This window comes from Diceros bicornis, chromosome 3, assembly GCF_020826845.1.
Source record: "Diceros bicornis minor isolate mBicDic1 chromosome 3, mDicBic1.mat.cur, whole genome shotgun sequence".
NCBI lineage: Eukaryota > Metazoa > Chordata > Mammalia > Perissodactyla > Rhinocerotidae > Diceros > Diceros bicornis.
In genome coordinates, this window is record NC_080742.1 from 10,970,482 (window position 1) to 10,989,293 (window position 18,812).

Below are 18,812 nucleotides of genomic sequence, written 5' to 3' on the forward strand. Positions count from 1 at the left end.
ATTTAGAAAAATAACCTGCTTCAAAGTTTGCCAAGTTACCTTTCTTACCTTTTTCAATGATCTTTAAGTGTACCTTGAAGCTATTTATAATAGAAAAAGGTTTAAGTATTTGATATTTTATCAATATTATTTTTTAGAAATATTGCTATGTTTTTTAATTTTTAAAAACTTTTTATGCAGCCATTAACAAAGAATGAAGGAGATATATATATAATGAGTTGGATGGATATTCATAATGAATTATTAGGGAAAAAAAGCAAAGGATGATATTTATGTTTTTTACTTTCTATACCTTGGCATTTTTCCATTAAGTGTTTATAATTTTTTATAAGTAAAAAAAGTACTGAAGAAGAAAATATGTATTCATTGGAAAAACTGAATAAACCAATATGCAAAATATAAAGTACATAATTTAAAGTATTAGTTTGAAATTTTCCTCTAGAATAGTTTTTAACAACTAGAACATTCTTGAATCATGTTATTTATTTTACTTAATTGAATTTTCTGCTTTGCCAGAAATTCTTTTTGCCGTTGGTAGCCATGTACTTTATACAAAGCATAATTAAAAAGTTCTTAGATCATTGAGGATAATCTAGTTTCTTATGGTCTTCCTTTTTAATTCTTCAACCTCATACACCAGTTGTCTTTCTAGTCAGTTGCCTTACCCTGTTGATTCTGCCTTCACATTGCCTGTCACGTCTATAAACTGCTTTGCAGAGCTACTGCCAGCACTTTTTGCCAAGCCTTTTATTACCTATCAAGGTGATGGCAACAGCTTCCCATTTCTGTGTCTTACCCAATCAACAGTTTGTTTTCTCAGCTTCCCATCTTCTGTGTCTTACCCAATCAACTCTTTCTACATACTGCTGTTTTATTTATTTTTTTTTGTAGCTCATTTCTCATTGTATTATTCCCCTGCTCAGATTTCTCTGCTGTCATTTAAGGCCTTCTGTATTTTGGCCCCAATTTTTACTTATCAGATGAACTTCTCACTACTGTAATACTTTTCTTCTAAAGAGAACAATTTACTTTGCAGAATATGCTTCAGTAACTTCCTCAGCAATGCTTTTGTTTATATTGTTCTTAAATCCAACATAATTACTTTCTTCTTAAGTCTGTTAAGAACTTTTTACTTTTTTTTTATAGCACTTACCACATTCTGCCTTTTTTTCTAGAGATTGCCATACCTTTTAATACCTTGATTGCAGATTTTAAGCTCTGAGGGTAATGACTCTATTCCATGTGAATATCTGCCATGTGAGTTATCTGCCATAATGCTTTCTACATTGTAAGAATTCAAATGTTAATTGAATTCCAAAGCTTACTTAAATGTACAGTCATAGTCTTGAAATTACCATGTTGAATAAAGACCTACTAAGCACCTGTTTTCTTATACTTTTAGATTTTCACCTTTAAATGTAATCTCAGTTAATTGAGGAGTTTGATATTTAATGCCCAGAGAACTGAGATTTTGCTGTAATTTTATTTGGGGGATTAAAAAATAGACACATACCTAAAAATTGACTTACTATGGCTGAGAAATACAGAATCATTATGAAGAGCATTTTTTAAAAGCATAATGGTAAATTAATTTTTGTAATAGGTTGAACATCTGTTGGGTACAAGTTGGTAGAATAATAACTTCCTTAAATTAGCAAACAAAACAAAAGATAAAATAACAGTTCCATAACTTGAGTTCATCTTTGATTAGTTTTTAAAATAATAGTTCTTATTTCTATAGTTTTGAAGGATTAACCCAGTTAACTATATAGAAATTGATATCTGTGTCTGTGATTTGTGGCATATGGGTAGAAACATATAATTTTAAGAAGGATTTCATATTGAGCTTACCTTTGCATTTAAAATTTTCATTCTAACATGAAAAATTAGCATTAATCCTATTTTTGTAAAATTATTTGAAATAAAGTGAAAAAATTTACATGTTATGGTGAAGGTCATCATGAGGAAAAAAAATTTCACCTTTTTGTAGAACAAACATTTAATTTAAAAAACTGGTCTAAGCTTTTCATTCTCTCATTTAAGCTGAGGTCAGTAATTGCAAACGTTTGTGACTTGTTTTTAAAAGCTAAACTTTTAATGTAAGCATTATTTTTCTTTACATATTACGTACTATTTAACTTATTAAAAAGCTATTAGAAGTTCTCTGGTAAGAATGAATTTTCTTTATTATAAATCAGTTGGTACATTTTATATGAGAGATCATTACAGATAAGCAAAAGTGTTTGTTAATTGTTCCCATTTCAACTGTAGAAATAATAACAGTTTATAGGGCAATATTATAATATTTGCCATTTAGTTCTTATTTTGTTAGATTTCTTATTACAGAGAACAAGAGAGCATGAAAGCAGTTTAGGTAAATATATTAGAAAAAGGTTTTTTAACTGAGTTCTTTGGCATGCTTTATAGACTTGAAGATTAAAAATATTTAAAACACAAAGGGTTTTCTCTTAATATGAAAACTCTAAAAATAGTCTAATTTTTATTAGCTTATAAAACTAAATATTAAAATTTTAATTTATGCTCAGAAGTCCAAGTATAAAATTAGTTTAAAATAATTTTTAATATGTTAGGAGATATTTTGTGCCAAATATATTTATTGAATGAAAAGTTTTTTAATATCTTTATCTATGAAGTCTTAATTTCTCTTCAGGGTTTCAAAAAATGCTTATGGTACATTTTGTCAAAGGGAAGCGTTTCTTTAATTCCATAAAGGAGTGGAAAGTAAGTCAGAAGGAAACGGTGCCTTTGCCAAGATTTGAAATTATGTTAATATTGTTGTCAGAAATAAACCACTATTAAATTTGCCATGTAAACTCAGTGAATTCAAGCTATTGCATGGTGCTCATTTCCCCAAGGATTAGGGTATTCAGTAAACTAGATTGGATGAATCTCATTTATTTTCATAAAAGTGTTATATTATTGAATTGTTTGACATAAAAAGTTTTTTATTTAAAAATGAGTTGCTACTTGATTTAGTGAATATGGTGTTAAAAAAAAAAAGAATAAAAATTGTCCAGTTAACCCAGTTATAGGGTAGTATTTGCCTACTTTAACTTATTGCTATTGTTCTGATACAGTGATAATTAGCACTCCTTGATAGATTATTAGATCATAACAATTGGAAAATATTTGATTAATATGAGATTCCCAAAGCTGATATCTATAGTTAGGATTACTAAATTCATAGTTTTTAAACATGAATTGAGGATTGGAGACAAAATGCTTAAAGTTAAGTGATGTAGAGTAAAAATAATTGATAAGATTTATTGCCGCTTTAATGATTTTCAGGGTGGAAATAGAACTACTGTATTTTGAAACATTTGAGAGCAATGGTAGTGTAGAAACATTGTATAAATTCAGTTTTTCTAAAGTTGCTACGTCTCTAAAATACATAGCAGTAGTTGGCTTTGTTAAGCTTTTCTACAATGATATGAGGTCTTTTTTCTTTCTTGTATTCAGATTTTAATGGTTAACTTCTATTATACAAAAAAGCCAGTTTGAAAAAAGTTAGCAAGTCAGTTTATTTTAATGCACTGGTTTGTACCACTATACAATATTAATCCAGAGCATTAGGCTTAGACTCAAGCAAAGTGAGGAAGGAAGAAAGAGGCTGGTGCTTTAGTTTTCTTCCTTCCTTTTATTGTCGGTTCATTTGTATATTATAGGCATAGTGCCCTTGATAGTAGAAAATCAATCTCTTTTTCATAACAAACTTGAATTTCAAAGGTTTCCTATCTTGGTGTGCATATACAGAGTTGTTTGTTTTTTTGGTTCTTGAATTTTAAAATCCTGGTTAATCCTACAATTTTCTACATTCAAAAAAGGATAAAGTTTCATACATAGTTCATTATTTTTGATGCATTAAACATTATAGCAAGTAGACTATGCCAGAAAACATGACATAATTGTACAGAAAATCCTGAATTATTTTGATTGTTTGTAGCCCATAATTTTAGTTCTTATGTCAAAATGCTATTCCGGTTGTCATCATATAAATATATCTATCTATAGTTTGTGGCTTAGAAACAATACACTTTATAAAAAAAAACAGCAAGGATTCCTGTGTCAGTTACATTTTAAAGTTTTACACTGTTTTAAGGCTATGTATTTATTCTTTAGAAAACATGACTTACATGAGTATCTTCTGATGGACATAATATTGACAAAATATACATATGATGTTACTTTAACAAACTGCCATGCAACAAATACATTAAGTAATGAAGAAAGAGAATATATATGACCTAATCTAATCTTGACATTTACATTGAAAATTTACAACATAACCAATACTTAAAATGTTTTTTCTTATATTTGGCAGTAATTTTATTTTTTACAGTTTAAATTTAAAACTTCTGAATGTGAGTTTGGTGAAACTTAGACATTCTCCTAGTCTGTGACAACCTGAGGTACTAAACATTTTTCTCTTATTTCACTATCTTCAAAGGTAATTTTTTTATTTCTCTTAGGATCTATCCAAGAGTTGTGTATTACGGCATTATTAGGCATGGGGTCAGCTTCCACTATGGAAACAACTCGCTTTTTCATTTTACTTTTCAAGACCTTTTGAAATTTTTGTCTAGTGAATGCATATAATAGAGGGTGGAATATAGTTGTTCCATAAGCCATGACTAGAAAACACAACCTTAATTTTACTAAAAGGTCACTTGGGCCTAAACATAAAATGGTGGTATTTAAAACAGAAATTGGTGTCCAGCAGAGAAGAAATGTAGAAATAATCAATAAAGACATTCTGAAGACTCTTTTTTGCCTTTCTCGTCGTTCACGGTGTCGTTTCACAGCTCGCCGGAGGGCAATTATTACAGAGACTGAAGTTCTTACACCAAAGACTACATTTCTCCCACCACTGCTTTGTGACATGTCTGTAGTCTCATGTTGCGTGGTTAGAGAAATTGTCTTTTTCTTTCTTGCTTTCTTCTTCTGGCCTGTTGAAAATCTTGTGCCTATTCGAATATTAAGAGCCTGAAGTATTTTGGTGTATGTGATTAACATTACTATGACAGTGAAAAAGAATATTGGGATCTGTACTAGCAGATGATAATACATTCCCAGTTCAGTGTAGTATTCATTTGTACTGACACACAAAAGTGTCTTGTTCTCCCATGTATTTCCACTTTGAAGACTGAAAAAATTTACCTCAATAAAGGGAATCAGGAAAGAGAAAAATGAAAAAATCCAAATGGATATCATTAGCATTACAGCTCTGCCCATTGTCAGAATTCGGTTTGCAGGTTTTACAGAGATGTCATATCTGTCCAAAGTGATAGCAAAGACGTTGATTGCTGTTGAGACACTTGCAAAAGATACACAGGCCTCATGGAAACAGCAGATGAGAGCAGTGTTACTCTCCAGTGAAAGCAGAAGGATAACTATAGTTAGAGGAATACATCCCACACAAATTATTACATCAAGTACGTGAAGATTCATTGTAATAATGTTACTGACAGAGTTGATTAAGTTGGATTTCATGCAGTAAAGTACCAACACGGTGAGGTTGCTGCCAAGTCCCAACACAATTTCTAACATAAGAAATCCGGTGAGAGACACTTGAAAGCTTAATGGATATGATAGTGGTTGGTACATATTGGTGTTGATGTCATCAATGTCATCTTGCACTGTAATGTTAGATTCAGACTGCATGTTGATTTCCAGAATGAGAGAAAAACACATTCTTTTGGAGCAGTTGGCTTTTTCCCTAGAAAGTGAAATAGAATAAACTATTTGATATTTGGCAATTTAAATGATGTATAAAACATGTGTTCTTTGTAAAAAAATCTTTTTATTGTGTACTTCGTTAATTTTTAAGTTTGTAAACTATTAATGGAAAATGTAGAATTAGGAAACGTCAAGCTTACATTGTTTTGATGTAAAAGGAAATTAGGCTCTCCTGTTGAAGAAATAACTATATAGGCATTACTCCTATATAGTTCAAAATTATTTGATAGGCTAAAAAGGTTTTCCTTATCTGTTTTCAAGCTTATTGACATTCAGTATATTTTTTGTATAATAAAACTACCAAGTATGCAAAACTAATTTTTATTTTAAGATTTCGTTTTAAAATGTTGTGAATAGGTGGGAAATAAATGCTATTTTAATTTGTTGTAGCATAATTAGTGTAGGTGTAATTATTCCCCTGAGATTTCAAATGAACAGGACAAGTGTTCATTTAAAATGATAAATAGCACAGAGCGTTAGTTTGTTTTAAACCATTTTGTACATGTTCTTGGTGAAATTTGTATTTAGAAGTCAGCAGTGTGCTTGGGGATATTTGGAGTTATTTCCCACAGAAGTAGAGAAATGATAAATATTTCATATTTTGCAGTGAAAATGCTCAGTGAACTTTATAATGAGCAAACTTATGTTATAAAAACTGGAAGAAAAAGGACATCATGTTAAAGTAACAAAGTTTGGTAAAAGAGCACTGATCACTCCTATGAATGATTTATTTTGTGACCACACCCTCTCTTATCTTGTGGAAGGAGAAAATTGAAATTTAGTATCATATTAAATAGCCATTTTTGAAGTGGTTTAAAATAATATATCAGTTGATTTTATTTGTTTAAATAATTTTTAGTAAAAAATGTAATTTTAGGGAAAAGGAGTATCTGAAGCCTATTTTCTGAGGAATATTTTAAAGTTATATATTCCTTGTGAAACCTTTTGTATAAATCACCCACTGTATATAATTTTGAGGAAAATTAAAAAAAAACCAAACTCTTGCTAATTCATGCAAATCTGTATTTTAATATAGAGAGGTTTAGAGTAATTTATAAAAATAATGTCTGATTTTCTGGGCTAAAATGTCAGTAATCAGTATACTCAGTTAAAATATAAAATCATACAACCAACTATATTTCACATTTCAAGTACAGCATTTTGACTGCAAAGTAGTAATCAAACATAAATTGTAAAAGCTAGTAATTTTCAAAGTTCATATTAACCTTTCACATGATGTAACCTTTGACAAGTTTTAGAATATAATTTTATTTATGCATATTATTCTAAGAGTAATATTTCAGAAACAAATGATAACATTATTAATTTCTTTCAAACTTGGCATAAAGTATTACTACAGGCATATATTCGAGTAAGTGAAGATCTTCGCTAACATTGAAATCCTATAAATTGGAAAATTTTAAGTGTGCCAGATTTTCTGAACTGACAGATTAAACATCAGGTCTTTTTCACATCAGTTAGATTTATAATTAAATAAAGCAGAAATGTCAAGTTAGACGATAATTAAGAAAAATGCATCTCCTCTAGAGCAAGCTTGTTTTCTTTTGTAAATGTTAAACAGTGTGGTGGGGTGCATGCATCTTCTGACCTACCTGTTTGCTGTTTCCTTATGAGCCTTTTGGCTCGCTATAGTTTTTCACAAATTGATACATGATGTCATTGACAGATTTGGACATGAATTTTTACCTGACAACAGTGAAGTAGCTGTGTTTTATTTCATGTCTTGTAGGAATTCCTTCAGTTTCTCTCCAATACTTCAACTGCATGAATTGTAAGATTTAGTTGGCTGATGGATTTCTAAAGACCAGTATGAAATATTTGTGTTTGTTTTGTCTTAAAAAGTCACAACCAACAGAAACTTCCTCAAATGATAAGAATTATATTTCCCTTTGAGGGATTGTATGATGGTGTCTCTTTATTTTCCAGAACATAATGATAACAAAAGAGGAAACATAAGGTTTCTAGCTTCCAAAATATATTTAGACATCCTTTTGTTACAAATCTGTCTGTTTCTATAGCAGTCCTCATTAGTTTGAAATGATTTCTTGATCACATAACTTGCTTTATATTATAAATCCGGTCCACGTTCTTTTGATAAAAGCCATCTGGTATTTAATCTGGTTTGTTCTCATTAGAACAGGATACATAATTGGTCATAAAACTCAGATGGAAAAATCCTTTAATAATATCAATTGATACGAATATCTGAATATTTAGTGCAGAAAATACTTGCTAAAGCTCCGTTTAGCTTGCTGGTAATGTATAACATTCTCCTTTTGGCAATCCTTGTTTCATTGTTTCTTCAAGAATCAGTGGCTCCGCGATTCTGGGATGTTAAAGTATAAACTCCTCCTTTAAAAATGCTCACCATTTTGTTTTCAGGCTTTTACAGTTATATTGTTTTTCTTTTTTTGTGGCTATTTCATATAGCATCTTCTTAGGATGATTACTGTCGATGTGTTATATCCCAGCAGTAATTTAGACCTATATTCTCTGGTTTTAACTCCTTAATGTCTTAAAATCATGTGTTACAAAAATATCCTGCAGTTTGTGGTTCAGACAGCTAGGGAAATGCTCAGTCAGATGCATTCTTCATATTTTCAGTTGTAAATACTGAATTAGTTGCTGTGGTCCCTTGTGAAAAAGAAAAAAAAAAATGGTTAAGAAATAGGGTTCCTAATAATTTCCAATAAATTGAAAGTTACTTTGGTTTTGTTTATTTTAACACCATGCACAGTAAGCAAACTGCATTATTAAAGCCAGAGCTTATGTATAAATTTAAGGGTTTCTTTAAATAAAATATTCTCTTTTCTGAGCAAAAATTGTAAATATTATGTTATTTAATACCAGAGTTAACATTACAAATATAATCATGAAAGAAAAGCTGCATTTATAAAACTAATTTCTGCTCTCATTTTAGGAGCTAACCTGTATTTTCAGAGATTATGAGCAATTAGCATACACTAAACATACTGTCATTCCCTCTTTATGATAAATTTAACAATATTTCCTTCTGTAAAATACTGTAGCTTGCTTATTAGCAAGCACATGGTTTGAATTTTAACTGATTAAAACAGATTCCATGATAAGATATAAATTTTCATAGATATTCATGTAGTTAAAATGTAAAAGGTAATGCAAAATGTAACTGCAAATTAAATAATTTTCAGTGAACATGCCCAGTAATAAACTTAACCTGAAATTGAGTAATAAATAATAGCTAAATTATAAACCTGGTTCTTTTAAGAAATACAAGCATTATTTGAACACTTGAGAAAAACTGTACTGATGACATTAAGAATATTTAGTATGTCTGAAGTGACTTAAAAGCTGATGTCTTCATAGTGAATCAACAAAGAATATTCTTTGTATTTAACGTTACATCCCAAAATATTACATTTAAAATATATCATGTCTTAAAAGAAATAGATCTAAAAATACATGTTTAGCAATAGTAGAATTAAGCAAATAAACTCTTAAAATTTAGGCTGAAATTTTTCAAAGTAATTTTACCCCACTATGCAGGTTCACAAGCAACTGGATACTATAATAAGGAACACATCTTACCTCCACTAAAGATTTGATAAATTCTTGATGTAGTTGAAGCGTTTCCAGTTTTGATGGATTCATTTTGTTCACTTGTTAGTAGAGGACGGGGGGAAGAGGGTCATAAACATCTCTTCGAAAAAGACCTTAATGAAAATATGTGTCTGTACTGTGCCATTGTTTCAGCAGTACTGCTAATGTATGGAACATGTAGTGCTGCTTAGAGCCTGCTGCAGTCTCTCACTCTTCCTACTGTGGAATCAATAAGAATCTGAAAATACGTAATGAAAGTAATTTAACATACTGAAGGCTTCTTGTCTCCAGAGACAACATTTAGATTCAGTCTTTCTAAAAAGGAACGGCACTGCTTTTCAGAGGAAAGTCTGTTCTGGGCAGCTTTTGCAGAATGACAGCCTACCTTGTCGCTTCGTTCCACTGCAGAGAGATGCAGTGCATTCACTAATTTTGATTGGTCAGTTGTATTGGGCTTAAACTGTGCTTCATATGTACAGCAGGGATTTTTTTCCCCTCATTGCTTTATATAAGGGTGCTTTTTAAAAATGCTATATTTATAAGTGGTTGTATGTTGCTCTTAAATAGAATATGAGTAAATTACTCTTTTAAGAATGTATATTCTATTCTGGTTTATTGTTCACTTATGCTAAACATTAAAAAATGCAGGGAGGTGGAGGGGATCAAGAAAAAATTACATATTCTTTTTAAAGCCTGGATAATTGCACTTGAGAATATTTTCGTGGTATATATGTTTTTGGTTGAGAGTCTTTGTTCTACAGATAGAAAGCCACTGCATCTTTACTGTGAACCACATTGAATTTCAACTAGTTTGTTTGTATTCAAGTCATCTTCTCTGTGTATTTCAAATTGTTGTGAACAACTCAAGGTGTTAAACGCTGTTCTGAGTGCAATATTAATTCATTCACATATTCATTCATTCGAAATATTAATCAGATTTATCTAAGGTGGTTATACCCTAAAATGTTTTTTAAAAATTTCGTTGCTATTAGCATAGTCTCAGTGTATAAAGATTTAATCATGTGCATTACGAGGTTACTACTCAGTCTTCACCTTTGGTAAACCTTTTATTCAGTAGATATATACTGACCGTTTGCCATAATGTTTTATTTGAACTGGCTATTTCTATTTTTAACCTGGGCATTTTTAGTGGATTGCCATTCCTTAAATATTATATGTAACTATGTGCTAATGTTATTGGGTAAATATATTGGTAAAGGAAAAAGGAAGTTACATGTCTTCATTAAGTAATAATGTTAAGATAGATATGCTGTTGAAAGAATGAAAATAATGGTATAAGTAATTAACTTAAAATATTGCTTTAAAATTAAATTTCTAGTAACTTTGGTTACCTAGATAATTTTCTATTCTCAATATTGAGGAGAATGTTTCTAGACTTGAGCATATGAAGTGGCTGGATTCTATATCTGTTGACAAAATAGAAGACATATTGCAAATGACTGTTACTAGAATATTGATCATCACCTATTTCTATTATTTTAGGAATATTAGTGATCTTCACTTTTTAAAATGTATGCTAAGTTCTTAATTTGTAATTGGAATTATTCTTTTATAATTTTGAAAAGCAGTATACATTTTTATAATCTTCTGCTGGTAGTGTTAAACTTCACAGGGGGCTAGCTGAGTAGTATATGAGTTTTGAATTGCATTTCTTTAGAAGTTGAGAGTAATGTGGTGGAAAATTTTGTTGTGAATTTCTAAAATTTTCTGCACAGCTTTGGGTGGCAAGGCTTTGGTAATGCTAAAAATTAAAATGTTGTGCTACTTTTCATGCATTTTGAATGCTGGAGAAAAGGATCTTGTTAGAATGCCAGCCATGTTGAAAGATAGCACGGGTGCACGCGTGCGCACGCACACACAAACACACACACACACACACAGTGTTATTTTAAGCTTAAAACTAAAACTAGAGAAAAGATATTAGCATCAGTTGAAACTTGGCTGTGGGAGCAAGAAATTATTAACATACTGAAGTGCATATAGTGCTTTTCTGCCAAAGAGTTCAACTGTTTTCTTATATTTATCTTAAAAATATCCCCATGAAGTATAGGAAAGCAAGGCACAGAGAAGTTTAATGACTTGAAAAAGTCTAGGTAAGTTAGTAGCAGAGCCAGTGATAGAACTCTGCAAACCCCCTCTACCTATTGTTGGCCCCCTCTCTCTCTGGAAAATTCTGAAGGTACTTAGGACTTAGAATTGGATGATCTGCGTTCGGTCACTGTTTATTAGTTATATGACTTTTGGCAAGTCAAGCATACTCTGGATCACATTATAGCTTTGATTCTTTTTGTTGAAGTATATTTTTGTGCTTTGTTTAAATCTCTCTGAAACAGTATTTCCAAGTTATATTCAGACTATTTTGAAAAAACAAATTGAGGGATCTCTGTAAGAAATAATGGCAGCAAAAAACTCAGGTCTGGACGTTGCTCTTTCTTCCCTGTGCAAGTGACTTGTGGTTAAAGATACGTTAGATATTGCAAACAACAATTATTTTTTATTGCATACAATGTTTATATGGTTTTGTTTTTGAAAACCACCAATTCGTTTGGTGATTACAAGGTTCTCTGATTTCTTACCAGGATAATTCTAACTTCCTTTGTTTTTCACAAAGATGAAAATATCTAAACCACTGGATTGAGAATATATTATTTTCATGAAAAAAGTTAATATCAAATTACATATGTCAAAATTCACAAAGATCTTATTTTCATAGTAACACATTTTCACACTTGTGCATTTAATACATTTTGTATTCGTATAGGATACTAATTGTGAAAAATGCTACAATTGGTGATTTAAAATCAAATTTTATATGTTCTAAAATAGATTAATTATTAGTTAGTCAGTAGCCTGGGAGAGCAGTTTAACTTTCGTAATGATAATTAAATAACAGATATGAATCTAACCCCCAAATAGCTCTATTAAAATCTTTTTTCACAAGTTATGTTTTTTTTGGTTATTAATGTTTTGATTGCATAGGAATTTTAATTCCTAAAATTTCTAATATAGGAGTCTTTGATTTTTAATTTTATACATTTGCTTTCTTAAGTTTGGACAACTGTGGGTGTAGGAGAGTAATTTATTATTCACATTTACATTGTACTGTTCATATCAGATCATTCTTATCCAGCTTATGTCTAGTTCTGATGCTACATTTTTGATGATTGTGAATTTGTAAGTAAAAAAAATTCAGCTTTGTGAAATATTGGGATTAACCACAACTGAAAGTGCTTTGAAACTGTCTGCAAAAGCAGTTTCTAATTGCTGAAAAATCATTTTTTAAATTGTATTGCTTCAAGGGTGCTTTTTCAGTGAGTACTTAACATAGCTAACTTCCAACTCTTTCTGATACTGGAGCCCAAGGAAGAATGGATATTTCAAAATGCTTTTTTATTTTTTTTGTGAGGAAGATCAGCCCTGAACTAACATCCATGCCAATCCTCCTCTTTTCTTTGCTGAGGAAGACTGGCCCTGGGCTAACATCCGCGCCCATCTTCCTCCACTTTATATGGGAGGCTGCCACAGCATGGCCTGACAAGCAGTGCATCGGTGCGTGCTTGGGATCCGAACCCAGGCTGCCAGCAGCGGAGCATGAGCGCTCAACCACTATGCCACGGGGCCGGCCCCAAGAATGGATATTTTGGTTTACAGCCAATGCAGAAATTTCATTTGGCTTCTCAACTTGAAACTTCTTTCACAACAAATGTTTTATCAGAAAAATAGAAATGAACCATCTGCTGAACCTCCATCACGTGGGGGGTAGCCAAAGCAGTAGAGAGTCAATAATATTGGTGATTTGTTATCTATATAAGTGAATAATTGAAAACTGATTATAATTGGATAAAGTACATGGATCAGAATTATATACTATAACAGAAAAACTCCACAAAGTATTCTTCCTCATCCTTATCTACCTCACCTAAGTTGGGTATTTAAAATTTTTGACGTTTGTTTTTCACACTATGTATTTGTAGGTCATTTGCCAGCATCACATATATTATAAAAAATAAATAAATATATTTCTTCCCATTTTCTCATCCAAACCTAGATTTTGGACCCTGTGACTATTACTACTTTTAATCTCCATTTGTTATCCTGCTGTTGGCACATTGTCTTTGGGGCCTTGTCCTAATTATTACCATCCCTGCCCCCAATTTTCTGGTCGTTTTGACTGCTCTATATTCCAGTTTGTGTCCTTAAATATTATGGATTTTGTTGATATTTTTCTCTTATATTTTCATCAAAGAATCACACAGTCATGTTTGTAATTTTTCCATGTTGATTTCTCTTTTTTTCTGTTGCTTCATTTTCTTTGCGTAATTCTCCTATTGTAGGTTATTATGCAGAATCAAATTGATTTCTGTGTCCTGAGTTCAAGTCAGTTGATGAACTAGATTATGTATTTAACAAAGCTATGGCAAATCCTCTCTTCTGTTATGAGTCCTGTGTTCTGGTGGGAGATGTAGCTGAATGGCTGTCTATGAGCTAGTAGTCTATTATTGAAATTAGTTAGACACATAATGCTTTTGTAAGAAGGCTGCCATTCTTTATATGTAGAGCCAAAGAAAGGTCGAGTTCCACTATAGACTCAGTAATTTCCATGGTACTACTTGGAGCATCCATTTGGGAAAATGGATGCATTTTAAGAGTTTACTAAGAATAGTTATCAGCTATGCTCACTGGTGACTTTATGGTACCAAAATAAAGCAATATATCTTCAGTTACTGCTACCTTCTAGTCCCCATTTAGGAATAATACTATCTACAAAAAGTTCTGCTGTGATTTTGATTGATCTTGCGGAGGATTTATGGATCAATTTGGGGAGAATTTGACATCTTAACAATATTGAGTCTTCCAATTTCTGGACACAGCATCTCTATTATTTTTAGGTCTTCTTTGATTTATCACTGTTTTATAGTATTTTATAGTTTTATAGTATTTAGCTTATAGATCCTGCACATATTTTGTTAGATTTGTACCTCATTATTTCATTTCTTTAGTGCTATTGATGTAACACCTAATTTTTAAAACAAAATTCTAATTGTTTATTTTTAGTATATAGAAATACAATTGCTTTTGTATGTTGACCTCATATCCTGCAACTTTACTAAACTCATATATTAGTCTTGTGAATTCCATGATATTTTCTATATAGACAATTAATGTTGTCTGCAAATAGAGACAGTTTACTTCTTGAACTATGTGTGACTTTTGTTTCTTTTCTTGCCTTATTGTACTGCCTAGGACCTCTGGTATTAGATTTGATAGGAGTGTGTTGCGAGAAGCAATCTGCCACAGGACCTGAGCATCCCTAAATGTCCTAGGGCATGCTGGGTATTGCTGGGTATGCCAAGAATGCAAACACCTAACTGTTCTTTACCTTAGTCCATTTCTCTGGGTTGTGTTTGAAGCTAGCAACCTTGAGGGATGCAATAATGACTCCCCAGACAAAGAACAGACTTGCTTCTGCTTAACCATAAAAATGGTAGATTTTCCAAGCTCACTGTTCTTTGGCCATGATGCAAACCACTGTATACAGAGTTTCCACCTAGGCCCCTCTACCAGGGGCCTTGGAGGGGAAGGTGAACTGGCACTGACATGATCCTCCTACTGCTTGCTGCGTCATGGGTAATAAAGTCCTTTGCCTCTGACCCAGGCATCCTGTGACTTTGCCGGCATCCATAACAGAAACAGGCTAGCTTCATAGCTTACAAGTAGGGTAAAATCCTAGACCTTTCACAGTTTTTGACAATTTTGGCAACAAGGACTTGGTGTTGACAGAAACATGGCTTTCTGCAAGGGAAAAAACAAGAGCCCTTATGGGCTAGTTTAGGGGATATGAGATCTGGTAGTAAATGCTCTTGTTTAAGTGGTGGGCTAGTAGATCCCCTAAAGACTTATCCGTTAATTAGTTTTTAGCGGCTGAGCAGTGAGAGGTAGAATTAAATGAAGCTGCCCCAATGGTGCTTTGGTTGTTGCTCACTCTAGGCTGGAGGAGGAAAGAATGTTATTACATCAATGAGGCAGCAAGCCTCTGGGCCCTAGGCAAAGGCGGTATGGCTGTAGCTGCTGAATCAAGGGCTCTCCAGAGCTAAAATAAAAGGTGTCAGCAATGAGGATACAGAGCTTTTTTGCTTTGTTTTGTTTTTATTGAGGTAACATTGGTTTATAACATTATATAAATTTCAAGGGTACATCATTATATTTCGACTTCTGTATAGACTACAGAAGCTTTGGGTAGGATGCAGAGCTTTGAGTAGACTGAATACATTATAAGTTTATTGAGTCCAAGTAGGCAGACACTTGAATATAAATGCAGTCTTGCTTATTGGTGCAGAGCTACTCTTTCCCTCTGTGCCCTCTGATTCCTCTCTCCCCTTCTGCTCTAGCCTTAGCTGCTTAAGATAAAGCCAAGTATGACTGAGACCCTCAAGGAGGGGGAGGAATTCAAACTTTTATAGCTCTGTTCAGCAAGGGAGGCTGAAGGCACTGAAGACTGCAGAGTGGAGCTGTAGCAGTGTGCACAAGGGCAAATTAAGGGCCCCTAGGCCCAGGCACTTGCAGAAGCTCGGAGGTATGGGAAAGGAAGCAGCCCCAACCCTGGGCTGAGGAGCCAAGCAGAAGAAAAGCCTCCCACCACCTCAGCACTCCTCTGCAGGCTAGCCTCCTCCACTACCCTGTACTCCCTATGCTCCTGGTCAGAAAATAATGCAGTCTCCTGGCAGCTATGGCTATAGTCTCTTGTGTGTGTGTGTTAAATTTCTTGGTCTGTGTTCCTGCAAGGAGGAAAATACTCAAATTCAAGAAAAGCAAAAGTGTGGGTGGAGCCTCTGGGCCTATTCAGTGTACTGTTCTGGCTTCCTCTGCCGACTGTATATTTGGTATTGACGTTTTTTACATGCTTATACTGTGAATGCTTATAAGTTCACAGGAGATTCTTCCATTCATGGGCTGCTGCACGTCCCCTCCCTGGTGATCCAGCACAATGTATCATCCCACGAGGAAAGAAAAAATCATGGCTTTAGTTAACGACTTCATGGCTGCCAAAGTACCCAGGCCATTTCTTAGTTCAGCAGTGCCACCTACCTGACCCAACTACCAAGTGCACCTCTTTTGAAAAGGCCTACTGCTCAAGTCTTGTTAAAATGAAATACCTGACCCATAGATGCCTTGTGACCTTCTGGCCCAGTGTCACCATTTTGGGGTAGGTTAACTCAGAATCGACGACTAACAAGGAAAGGCTTCGTTCATCAAATGAAAATGGTTTGTTCAGGGCTGCAGCCAGCCTGACCTTAGTGTCATCTTGGTTTTGCATGAAGGGATGGAAGTGACCCCTTTTGGGGAAAACTTTACCTCTCATTCCACCACCTAAGCAAAACCATTGGCTCAGCGGGACCCTCGATTCACAGAAGTTCTGGTAAATACCTGGGCCTGGTTCACTGATGGTTCAGCCAAGGTATTGCATTATTTTATTTGCAATTATTTTGCTTTTATGTTCTTGAGTATTTTGCTTGTATGCCCATGAGGGATATTGTGCTGCTGTAGCAGTTCAACTTCAGTGCCAGCTACAGAAAACAGTGGATGTGATCACTCCACTCCATTCTCGTAGGTCTGACCACTACTCCCCTTGATTAACGTTGTTATATTTTTACTGATCCTTGGGCTGTTGCCAATAGCTTAGCCTTCAGGTGTGCCACTTCGAACATAGACAGATTAAAAACATGTCTCTCTGGGCTGCAAACTATGGAAACAAATTGCAGCTGCAAGTCTGACAGTTTTGGGTCACTCAAGCCTGTATTTCCCAGATTGCTGCCATTCCACCTGGATCCATTATTGTATTATCCACCATATCCACCATAATAGACTGGGCAACCACTGTGTCCTGGGTTTCGGGAAAGGGGACTTCTCAATGTTCTTCCCTCGCTTCCACCTATAGGGTAAATTCCTTTTCCTCCTCCAGGAGTATAGAGTTTTTTGTGGTTTCCTTCCCCTGGCTCTAATGGGTTTTCAGCAGTGTCCAGAGAGTGATAGGGTTTGTTGTGCTTCCCTCAGAGTTGTTAGGTTTTTTTCCCCTTGGATTACAGATGGGAAAAAGGATTCAGGCTGGACTTCATGCCTTTCTGTCAGTGGCTGCTGTTCTCTTCCCCCAAGCCTGCACCACAAAGTATGCTTTCTCAGGCCTCTCAGTCTGCACCTAGTCTGTGTTTGTGTGCACCTTGTCTTTTGTTGTGCATGCCTAGTGAGGTCTGTGAAGAAGAATCTGTGCATGGGTATGCTTTCCCTTTGTGTTTGTCACCTCCGTGGGTTCTATATTTTCTTGCTAGCACACACTCAGCCTTTAGCAATTTATTGACAATTTTAGCTGAATTGTTCTTACTGGTGACCAGTATTGTCTTCCTCTGGTACTCAAGTGCTCATGTCCTATATGTCCTTCAAGGCACCGGTCTTTCCTTAGAGTTTGGGTTGGTTGGTTGCCCTGTAACCTCGACTTTCCTGGCAGCTATTTACCATGATAATAGATTAATTTCATGACCCTACTTGTTCATGGTGGATTACCCTTTTAGATATTGCATTATTTTATTTGCAATTATTTTGCTTTTATGTTCTTGAGTATTTTGCTTGTATGCCCATGAGGGATATTAGTCTTTTTCTTTTTTTTATCTTTCCAGAGTTTTTTTGTATTTCATGTATGTCTTTTAAAAAACAAAAGTGGGGGTCATATTATATATATTATTTGGCAATATATATTTTATACTTGAAGAAAATATATGAACATTTTCCTATATTGTTACAGTATTGAAATATGTTCTAAATTGTTTTAAATCCAAGTAACACATGTATGATTAAACATCCCCCTGCTTATCTCTTCCACAATGTTCCAACTTCTTTTTTTTTTCTTTGCAGTAACATTGGTTTATAACATTATGTAAATTTCAGGTGTACATCATTATATTTCAATTAGTGTGTAGATTATATTATAGTCACCACCCAAAGACTAATTACAATCCATTACCAACACATGTTCCTAATCATCCGTTTTGCCCTCCTCCCTCCCTCCTTCCCCTCTGGTAACCACCAATCCAATCTCTGTCTCTATGTGATTGTTTGTTGTTGTTTTTATCTTCTACTTATGAGTGAGATCATATGGTGTTTGCCTTTCTGCCTCTGACATATTTCGCTTAGCATAATACCCCTCAAGGTCCATCCATGTTGTCACAAATGGCTGGATTTCATCGTTTCTTATGGTTAAGTAGTATTCCATTGTGTATATATAGCACATCTTCTTTATCCATTCGTCTCTTGATGGACACCTAGGTTGCTTCCAAGCTTTGGCTATTGTGAATAACGCTGCAATGAACATAGGGGTGCATGTATTTTTATGCATTGGTGTTTTCATGTTCTTGGGATAAATACTGAACAGTGGAACAACTGGA

General features: G+C 33.7%; 2 protein-coding genes across 3 annotated transcripts in view; one reads left to right on the forward strand and one right to left on the reverse strand.

Annotated features, from left to right (window-relative positions):
• The window catches only part of COG5 (component of oligomeric golgi complex 5), a 343,112-nt gene that overhangs the window by 54,592 nt on the left and 269,708 nt on the right, over positions 1-18,812 (forward strand). The window lies entirely within an intron of this gene.
• On the reverse strand, positions 4,411-5,727 carry GPR22 (G protein-coupled receptor 22). Its single transcript, XM_058523345.1, has one exon. It carries the CDS (start codon positions 5,710-5,712, stop codon positions 4,411-4,413), a length of 1,302 nt encoding a protein of 433 aa, XP_058379328.1. The 5' UTR covers positions 5,713-5,727.

What these genes read in the sequence shown, in the direction of transcription:
- GPR22 (XM_058523345.1), bottom strand. Translation starts at nt 5,712, where the DNA reads ATGTGTTTTTCTCTCATTCTGGAAATCAACATGCAGTCTGAATCTAAC.